Genomic DNA, 10,772 nt, shown 5'->3' with positions numbered 1-10,772 from the left:
GAATATTAGGGGTACTACACGAACTATCATACCAATGATATTTTTAATTTAAAAAAAATCACAGGTTGATAAATTTGTATTTCTTTTACATGAGTGGAACCCCTGCTCAAGTCACCGCCATGTTTATCTGTCGTGTTGTTGCCTGCTGCGGCATTGTTTTTTGTTCATATAAGAAAATAGTGCCATCTAGTGGTCAAATATTACACACTAGGGCTTTAAAAGAAAAATCGAATTAGTTTCTGAATATGTTGGTCATGAAGTGTAATACTCTTTACGCCACACATCATAATGAGTGAGAGAAAATCATTTTTCTCAGAAATGCATCCATTGCATTGTTTTATCCACCAGTCTGATTTGCTTCAAGTGCTTTACGTGAAATCACAATAAGGAAGAGAACTTTAACCCACCATAGCCCAATTTCATCCCCGCAAGTTGCTGTTTCTTTAAAACGTATCCTCCCTCGTTTTACTTTACTATTTTTTTCCTTCTCTAGCCTGACACAAGGAGCCCTTTAAGGCCTGTGCAGTCACACAGAGCTTGCATTCATAGGTTGGCACAGGGACCGAGGGGGCTGGGGAACCCGCCACTGTCACCGTGGAAAGGAACTGAAGAACTATCCTGCACTAGCACCGTTGAATTTTCCTCCGTACTGAAGTAAGATGCTTTCGTTTCCTTTTGACTGCTGTTGTGATTTTTGTTAGTCCTTTTTATTTGCTGATTTGAGAATCTCTAGTTGTGGAGACTACATACTACATAAGAAGTCTGCAGAAGCCCACTGTCATTCATTCACCTTTTATTTTAATAACCTAAAGACGGCCTGATGACAACATATCCTTTATCTATTTTTATTTCCTTTTAAATTACCGGCTTTTTATATGTGTATCGTTCAATTCAGAACTCTTTTTAATCAGATTTTGTGCAAAGCTTACTAACTTCAGGAAAAGTGCTGCAAAAAAAAACAAATACGTTTTTTTTTAGTAATTTGTTTTAAAAAACTAGGCTTTCATGTACTGTGTTGTAAATTAAGCCAACTTCAAACTGGATTTGAGCTGCTGCGATTGGACCAAAGGCATACATTTTCAGGCAAGGGCAACACTGCAGCTGAGTGGTTAGCACATTCGTGGCACAATTCCGAGGTTAGTGTTCAAATCCAGCTCGTAGCCTTGCTGTGCAGATTTTTGTGTGTTCACCCAGTGCTTGCGTAGGTTTCCTCCCATGTTCCAAAAACATGCTTGTCCGGTTAACTGGCCGGTTCAAATTGTCCCTAGCTATAATAGTTGTCTGTCTCTGTGTACCCTGTGACTGACTGGCAAACAGTCCAGAGTGTCCCCTGCCCACTGCCCGGAGATTCCTGGGATGGGCCCCTGAATCCCCCCTGTGACCCTACTAAGGACTAGCGGTCCAGATTATGGATGGATGGATGGATTCAGGGGTAATTCGTCATAAAACTTTCATGAAGTTTACTTTCTCCACAGAGGTAGGAAACTACTGGTATACTTTGAAAATTTTTTGCATGATCAAGTTTAGCTAAATCTTATGGTTTATCTCAGCGGAGTAAATTAAGAATCTCTTGGTCATGGATACATTAGTTTCCTTAGCTAGTGTGGAACATTAAGAGTCACAGAGTTAAGGCAGGTTGAGCGGACTTGCAAACAATTCTTTAAAATAAAGTCATGGTTTAGAAGCAGGGGTAGCAAAATGTCCTATTTTTAAGGGGGTAATGCTTGGGGCAAAGCAATGGAAAATTGGTGGATTACATAAAAAGGGCATGGCATTGTTAAAAACTCCCCTAACAAAATGACAGCAACCGCTAAATCGATTAAATTTGGCCCAGCAAAGTTGTCTAACAAACATCATCGTGTTGTGTCACTCATTTACACCACATCGCTGATGCGAGTGCAAAGGGCGGGACAGGGCGTTGGCCGAATGCACAAAACATGGGCGCATTTTGCCAACTCCAATAGCTGCGGTCCTGCACGACCAAATAAATCGCCGCGCATGGTGATGTTGGTATTTCCACTGCCATGCCGTGTTTGTCCAAGAAGTGCAGTGAAAAAAGTGTGTGCCTTATCGTTCCAATACATTCTCTCCTGGGGCCTCGGAACAACTGCCAATTCTTGTACAGCCCACTCTTATGGAGTGAGTCACGCTTTAATAAAGATGCGCAATAATCACTCGATTCCATCTTTTCAAATCAATGGATACCATTTAAATTCAATCAGGGGTGTCACAAGGGGGTAGCATTGTCGCCTCTGGCAGAGGCTGAGTATTCGTACAGTAAATTTACAGTAAAGGCCGGTTGAAAGGCAAATTAAGTGTTTTTATTTCAGGACGTCAAAAAGGATGAAACAGGATAATTGAGATTATTCTTTAGACTCGTCTTTGTAGGAACAGATTTGATTATAGGTACGAGTCGAATTCTGAGGCAATGCAAACCCAACCAAACAGACAGCAGCACAATTCAATCATTAAAGAGCAAAGGTTACCTCTTTTGCAAACATTCAACAAATTCTGACCTAATGTGGTTACTCTAGTTAGGAAAATAAGTAGTCAACTTCAACATCGGTCTCATCGTTTGCATTTAAACAACAGAGGGGAAAAAAGTGAATACACAAATGAACAGTTTATCGCAATAAATATATAATTTTGATTGCACAATTTGTCTTTAACTGGGTTGAAAGGGCTTTAAGGGACCAATACATGTAAAAATACATTACCCATTATGAAAATAATAATATTTTTAAAAAACTTGTGTGGCAAGATATTTTTATTTGTTTTACATTGCATGAGCCTTGCTTTAAAAGGGACCTGACATAATTTTCTGCCATCTTGCTGCCTAAAAAGGTTGGGCAAAGAAACGAGGGGTAAAAATTTGCATTGTAGTCACTTTGAGTCTTTGTCGTTTGTATTATTTGAACATGAGGAGAAGCCTGTTTTTTTTAGTTGTTCTAAGCCAGGGGTCTCCAACGAGGTGCCTGCGGGTACCAGGTTGCGCCCGAGGACAGCTAAGCTGGCCGCAGACTTATCTGAAAATAGCTCAGCAGATCTAGGTCGTTGTGATTTTCCAGGAAAACAAACTTTTGGTAGTTAACTCAGTCTATTTAATTGTTAACGCAGTAAAAACATAGTAATATTATAGTTACAACATAAGTTGTTATTTTAGAATTGCATATCAAACGCTAATTATTAACTACAAGCTTGAAAAAGGTTGAGACCCCTGATCTTAACTACACAGTGGCATCTAGTGGTCAAATAATACACTGTCTTACCAACCAAATCACTGTCCGTCGAATGGAAATACAGTGTATCCTTTGATTTGAAGCACTTTCAACCCTGGGAATTGAATAATATTTATATTGACTAAATGGCGAGGATTTCTTACAAGATAAAAGTTATTTTGATGAAGAAGATTTTCAACCTAGAAAAAGAATGCTTTGGTCACAAAAAACACACCTCTCGCGAGCAAAATACCCTTCGGCATTTTTGGACAGGATTCATGACGCTTTCAAAGGCCAGACACACATTCAGAACGTTTCAATATTCAATGAAAAAACAAAGTACAAACCCGTTTTGCACTGGCATTTGATTAACAGTTGAACATCTTTTTTTTTCTCTGTAGCTCAAATGATAACAAACGGAGAGACTGTTGAGCCAATCAGAATGCAGAACACAATGCAAGATACCACTCAGTGAAGTCACAAGACCGTGAAGAGTAAACCGCATGATAGCGAGATTTTACTGTATTCCAAGAGTATGCAGGCAGACTTTTTTACAAGATGGGTGAGGGGCTGGAAATGCTGGAATTTTTAGGGGAGGAGGAACAGACAAACTCTTTGTGACCAAGTGCAAAGTTGGATATGTCTCCTTTAAACATTTTGGATGTGGCTTTTGAGGCTTGATTGTTCACCCCTTAGAATGGTGGCTAATACAAGTATGGATACCCTCCTTTAGTATCTATATCTTGTGGGTTGTAAGTTTCTGCAAGGCCTTTGCCTCTGGCTTAAAATATATCCAAGTCATGTTATGTACCGGTAATTATATTTTGTCCAGCAATGCTAATCAAATTATTCCGAATCATCTGTCAACTTCCTTCCATTACTTTCCCCCTGGTTGTGCTGCTTCTAGACGAGTGCTTTCATATTCAAGCATTTAATCAATCACATTTCAGCCATTACTTGTGGCCAGGGTCAGAAATCTTCCCCGAAGCCTTCAACAACAATTCTGTTGGTTTAGCCAATAAGATTTCGAGTTGGCGGCACTACGGCCTGCTAGCGTAAGGACGCACCAGCCAGGGGGCAGAAATGTATTATTTGACTAAATTATAATAGTATTTATTTTTTCATTCTACAGTGAACTTTAAACTCATTTGAACTTTTTTTTTATACTTAACAACTTTAATATCAAGCAACCCAGAAAGTCTGTAAAACACACTACAAAATGTTGATTAAAAATAGTGACTTTCCAGAGCAACAACAAATAAAATGAAATAAAATGAAATGATCTGCATTTATATAGCGCTTTTCAAGTCAAGACTTCCCAAAGCGCTTTACAGTGTGCTTCACATTTCCCAATAGCGGCCGTGCAGCCATGTAAGGCGCTAACCTGCTTATTGGGGGCATTAGGGGTTCAGTGTCTTACCCAAGGACACTTGGACATGTAACACGGAGGAGCCAGGATTCGAACTGCGATCTCTTGATCCTAAGACGAGCGCGCCACCTCCTGAGCCACTGCCGCCCCAAATAAACATTGGAATGATAATAATTATAAAAATAATAACAGAAAAAATAATGATAATCATCGTATTAATAATGATAGTAATAATAATGATAATAACAATAATAATACATTATACTTCAAAGCACCTTTTAGGACAACCAAGGGTGCTGTACATAGAGTAACAAACAACAATAAAGCAAGAATAAAACAAGCATAAAACAAGGAAGTAATAAATGGCAGAAAAAACATAGTAGAGTTGAACGGGGGGGTATGTGAGACAGATGACAAGTAAAAGCAAGTCTGAAGAGGTGGGTTTTGAGTCCGGATTTGAAGGTGGGCAGGGTGGCAGAATTCCGGAGATCAGGCGGCAATGAGTTCCAGAACTAGGGGGCAGAGCGGCTGACAGCTGAGACGGCAGCGGGTATAGTGAGATGGAGGGAAGAGGATGATCTGACAATAAACAAACTTTACATTTGTTATGTAAACACATTATCCCTGAAAAACACAGGAAGCATATATAGAAATATTTACAGATGTACAAAAAACATCAAATACAAAAAAGCTTTTTTTTTTATACTCAAAAATTTAAAAGTCAATACCACCGAATCCCTGAGCAAAAACATGCATATTGAAGAAGGGCATCTTGAAGGGAACCGGCTCTTGATCGACGGGGAGTGGGCTTCTGTTATTCACTTCCAAGAGGCAGGTCATAGAGCCGGATCGTTTGCTAACAACACATCACTTAAGGCCATCACTGAAGGCCACTGTATATCTTGAATTATGACCCAACGTCAAGACGATTTGGGTGATGTTTCTCAACATTCTCCCCTGTGCAAAAGGCAACGCCCTCAATTGTTGCTTTTTCAGGTCCACCGTGTGGAATTTCCATCGCGGGAGCCTACGAGGAGAGCGACGCGGAGAAAGTCCTCAACTAGGTGGGCGAGTTTGGTGCCGACTGCTGTGTTTTAGCAGGTAAACTGGGGTCTAAGGTGTGCACTGAGCCGCCTATAAAACCAACCACACGGATGGAAAGAACTTTGATGTTCAACCCTCATAGAGTTTTGCAACGGAGGCTGAGAGTAGAGACAGATTGGCACTTTATATTATAACTCTTTAGAGATTAGAGGTGAGGATCAGACTGAAAAAGATAGGTCTGCCCCTTGAAGTGCACTAAAATAGCGAGAAACATCAGGCAGCCGACAGAAAGCGTTTCAGGAGAAGATCGAACATCCCCATGAAGATGTCCAGAGAGGAGCAAAGCTTGTCGGATGCGGAGCTGAGTCCCGGCATGTCGGACGACAGCCGTTCCCGCTCGCCCGCTCACTCTTCCGGTGCCGGCGGGGATGAGTCGCCCCTGCACGGGCAGCAGCTGCTGGCGGTTCTGGATGACAGCCCGAGGGGCCGTCCCTCGGACGAGGACGAGCGCTTCCCGGCGGGGATCCGGAATGCGGTCAGTCAGGTTCTCAACTGCTACGATTGGACGCTGGTGCCTATGCCGGTGCGTGTCAACAACAGCGCCAAGATCAAGCCGCACGTCAAGAGGCCCATGAACGCCTTCATGGTTTGGGCGCAGGCTGCTCGCCGCAAACTGGCGGACCAACACCCGCACCTGCACAATGCCGAGCTCAGCAAGACCCTGGGGAAACTTTGGAGGTGAGGAGTTCCCGGCTTTTGAGGTATTGTTTCATTAAAAGAAGGTGTCAAACATGCGGCCTGCGAACCAGATCAGGCCCGCCAAGGGGTGAAATCTATTCTAATCTACTAGTTCCTGTGAGTTTTTTTCTACCCTGTGGCCCCTGAGCTCAAACGAATTTGACACCCCTTCATTAAAGAGACAGTGTGTAATATTTAGCACCTCTAGTGGTAAAAAAAACACCATTGATTGAAAAATAAAACAATATTGATTTGAATAAAGAGCAGAAATACATTAACTATCATATACACGCGCATTATTAAAATACTCACTGTAGTTTATTATTGAATAAGTGAAGGTTTGGGTTTTTTTTTTACCTACAAATCGCTAAATGATATACATTGTCCCTTTAAAACCGAATCATCAATCCATTATTTGTTTTTTGTTTTCCTCTTGGCCCACCCCAATGACTGCCTGTCAAAATGCTTGCCTACTCCTGATTGGCAAAAAAGATCCACAATTGTCTTTCCTTCTTCCAAGGCTTCTCAATGAGAGCGACAAGCGACCTTTCATCGAGGAGGCAGAGAGGTTGAGAAAGCAGCACAAGAAAGACTACCCCGACTACAAATACCAGCCCAGACGCCGCAAGAATGGAAAGATCGGATCCGGGTCAGGAAGTGACGCAACAGGCCATTTGGAGGGTGAGATCAGGCATAGACAATCCAAGGGTCTTCATCTGGATGTGGTCCACACTGGGTCCCCTCTGGCAGATTGGCAACACTCTCTCGCTGCGGGTGGGCTGCTGGAACTACAACATTTTATCGGTTTTCTAACTGCAATACAAATTGAATTGAAATGAATCGGATTGCCTTTAATGTCATTGATATCAACATTGCGAAACATTGTATGCAATAAAATTAGACATGGGACTTCAGGCTAAACATGTGATAAAGACTTTAAAGAGAAAGATTGTCAGGAAAATTAGCCAAAAATATTTACAAGTAGTACTTAGAGACTGACCCAAGCTATAATACCACTGTGATGAATGAATAGTGCATGGTACCAGTAGTGCACTGAAAAGTATTGCAATAACATTTAGCAGCAACAAAAAATCGCAAGATACATATTTTCACAGTTTTGTTTTGGGCGGTTTTCATACCTGTCAACCTCCAGGGCTCCATGCCCTTACAAAATGTTGTATTTTCCCTTACACAATACAAAATAATCTTACATCATATTTTTTTTTTCAAACATGTCCTTGTTAATTAACATTTTTGTTAGATACTGAGTTGCTTGGACGTTCACTGTAGAAGGAAAAAATACATGCAAATGTACTTAAGTAGAATAATACCATTTCTTATTCAAATAACTAATTCCTTTTTTTGCATTAAATTATTGTTGGCAATATACTGATTAAAGGGATAACCACAAACCTGTCTTTTTTCATTTTCTCCTCTTAGACCTCCTTTTTTTCTTAAGTTCTTTATACAACAAAATGATTCGTAATATAATGCATCAAAGCAAGGGAGCCTTTTGAGAGCCGGCTCTCTTTAATGAGTTGAACCTAAGATTTTCTTTCACTACATAACTACCACATGAAATCCGAGGCGGCAGATGCATGTGCACAGTAGCATCAAACCGCTCGCTTCGTTTGCAACGGAAAAAAACAATATCGAGATAGAGGATACCGCGGTGAACTCATTTGACTTGATTGATTTGTCGTTTCGTGATAGTCGGTGTATACCAGATGGTACCCACAATTGACAAATTTGTGTTTTTCCGTACAGATTTTCTTGTATGTCGTACACGTCTTAAAATGCGTAATAAACTTACTTTGTATGGCAAAAATGTACAGATTGACAGGTATGGGTTTTGGCCCTGGAAAAAAAGTTCTGCCTCAGTCCCAGGTCGATGAGTTCCTGGTGAATGTAGACATTATTAGCCATGGATGTATCCAAAATGGCAAGTAAAGGATATAAGAAAACTGTAAGAAATAGAAAACTACCGCCAACTTAATCAGACCCCAGCCATTGACCTTATTAGGGATTTGTAATCATATCTAAGAATATCCCCGTCACTGAATTGATTAAGTTAAAAAAAACATTTATTTATTCTGTGTGTTTAGGTCACAGTCCTCCTACACCACCAACCACACCCAAGACAGAGCTTCAGTCTGGAAGGGCAGGGGACGGAAAGAGGGAGGCTTTGGGGAACGGAGTCACCCGTGGCCCTTTGGGAGCAGAGGGTAGTTCAGGTGGCGCAGGTTCAGGAAAGCCCCACATGGACTTTGGTAATGTAGACGTTGGTGAGATGGGCAACGACGTGATGGTCACCATGGAGCCTTTTGATGTCAATGAGTTTGACCAGTACCTTCCCCCTAATGGCAATCCAGGAATCGGGCAGAGCGTTGGATCGGGAGCGGCCACACCCATAACCACCGCATCCCAATACACCTACGGCATCTCCTCTGCTCTGGCGGCGGCCGGCGGACACTCGGCGGCCTGGCTCTCCAAGCAGCAGCCACAACATCACAGCTCATCTCTGGGTTCAGACCCCACCAAGACCCAGATCAAAAGCGAGGCAGGGGGTCCCGGCGCTCACTTTTCCGAGACCGGCGCTCACGTCACCTATGCCCCTCTAAGCCTCCCTCACTATAGCGCTGCCTTTCCCTCACTGGCTGCCAGGGCTCAATTTGCAGAGTACGCAGAGCAGCAGGCCTCGGGTTCTTACTACGCTCACTCCAGCCAGGCACCCGGCTTGTATTCTGCCTTTTCGTACATGGGGCCCACGCAAAGACCCCTGTACTCTGCCATGACCGACCCATCCAGTCTGCCACCGTCTCATAGCCCCACACACTGGGAGCAGCCTGTCTACACTACACTGTCGCGGCCATGACAGATAATGAGCCCGAAGGGTGCTGGTGCCGGTCCAGCTCCCGCGCCGGACCCGACGAGTCAGAGTGGTTTTGGCGAAAGTGGTCTGTGCGGAGGGGAGTGGGCTGGCACCGGAGGAGTCGGCTGGGGAAATAGGAGGGACGAAAGCCCTCCCTGTCCTCAGCCATGTGAAGGAATGCTATCAGAGGCGAAGGCTGAGTTTGGAATGTGGTGCTTCGGAAGCATTTAGGCGATGGCGGGCTGTGCATTTCACACCTAGGCCTTCAGCAGTGCTATGTCTGATCAATTCCAACCCTCAATAATATTTTATGGCTAACTGCAGCTACAGCTGTGACACTCATGAAAAAAAACATCAATGATAAGCTCATAAAATTGCAAAAATAATTGGAATATATACACATTTTACTTGTGCACAAAATCAACCCTACTTTCTGATTTCTGTCGTTCAGATTATGTGTGCCTTTCAGTTCCGTTGAGATGTTATTTGCTATCGCAATCGAAGCTAATGCTGAACGTCTAGCCTATCCTGTTGTATTTGTGGCATAGGTTTTTATTCGATTCAGGGCTAAAAATGTTCGTTCAACCGGAGCAGTAGACACGGGGATATTTGTCGTCACCTTTTCCCTGTGATACTTCCAAAACTGCTCGCTAGCCGATCACAGTTGGTGAAGACTCTGACGTTTCCTTACCCCTTCTTTAAGGCCCTGGTGCGCCAATTCGGAACCGGATTGGCTGAAGCAACAGCGTGAGCGTCACTAATTTTATGCCTCTGGGCCTGCGGAACTGATTGTGAAGGCCTCTGTGTAGATTTCTGACCCTGGCAACAAGTTGTGGCTGAAATGTGATGGGTTAAATTCTTAAATATAAAAGGACACATCTGGAAAGAGCATTGGAAGGAGAAAGGACAAACAGAGAATTGAGAAATATTTAACAAGTATTCATGGACAAAATATAATTAACATCACATGATTGAGATATTTTCTAGGTCAGCAGAGAAGGCCCTGCAGGGCCTGATGGCCTACCACTGCATTTAGGAATGTTTTGGTGCTTGCGCTCATCATATGTTGGGGCTACACTGGAGTACCGAATTGGATATGCAGCAGCAACACTTCTGCCACTCCAAAAAAGACAATTAGATCAAGGATTACGTCCTGGTCAGAGTGGTTAGCAAATTCTCTCTAAAAGTAAACATTATAATTCTACAAAGGATCAAAATCTGTCAAATGCTGATCAATGATCACGGAAGAGACCTGAGGTCTCAGGCACAATTGACCTTGTATCAAAGAGATATAATTAGGTTTTGTTGTAATAAGTGTGTTCAGCGAGTTCAACTGTTTGTATACACTTATGGTTTTAGATAAACATTTCCACCTGTTTAAAGTGTTTTCTTTTTAAATAATTATTATGCATGTGTTTTACAACAGGTCGGATTTGTAAAGTAAATTGCTCACTGTGACTTATTTATTAGGAAATAGACACAAGATAAGAGTAACCCAAGTTTTGATACCAAAACTTTGTAAATATGTAAC

At 42.3% G+C, this 10,772-nt stretch overlaps 1 protein-coding gene across 2 annotated transcripts in view; it reads left to right on the top strand.

Annotated features, from left to right (window-relative positions):
- Positions 1 to 530: 530 nt before the first annotated feature.
- Positions 531 to 10,772, top strand: part of LOC148373487 (transcription factor SOX-10-like) — an 11,940-nt gene continuing 1,698 nt past the window's right edge. The window contains exons 1-4 of one of the 2 annotated variants that reach the window (XM_088325967.1): positions 531 to 654; positions 5,584 to 6,369; positions 6,890 to 7,050; positions 8,475 to 10,772. The exon at positions 8,475 to 10,772 is cut by the window's right edge and continues 1,698 nt beyond it. In XM_088325967.1, coding sequence (XP_088182093.1) covers positions 5,951 to 6,369; positions 6,890 to 7,050; positions 8,475 to 9,244 — 1,350 coding nt within the window. In that variant the 5' untranslated portion in view covers positions 531 to 654; positions 5,584 to 5,950 and the 3' untranslated portion in view covers positions 9,245 to 10,772. Of the gene's footprint in view, positions 655 to 5,583; positions 6,370 to 6,889; positions 7,144 to 8,474 lie in introns of both variants that reach the window. The other variant, XM_088325966.1, reaches the window with a different exon arrangement.

The sequence above is a fragment of the Urocampus carinirostris genome, chromosome 1 (assembly GCF_059441175.1).
Source record: "Urocampus carinirostris isolate Australia breed hairy pipefish chromosome 1, RoL_Ucar_1.0, whole genome shotgun sequence".
NCBI classification, from domain to species: Eukaryota; Metazoa; Chordata; class Actinopteri; order Syngnathiformes; family Syngnathidae; genus Urocampus; species Urocampus carinirostris.
Note: the sequence above shows the minus strand (reverse complement) of the source record. Positions and strands in the feature narration are given on the sequence as shown.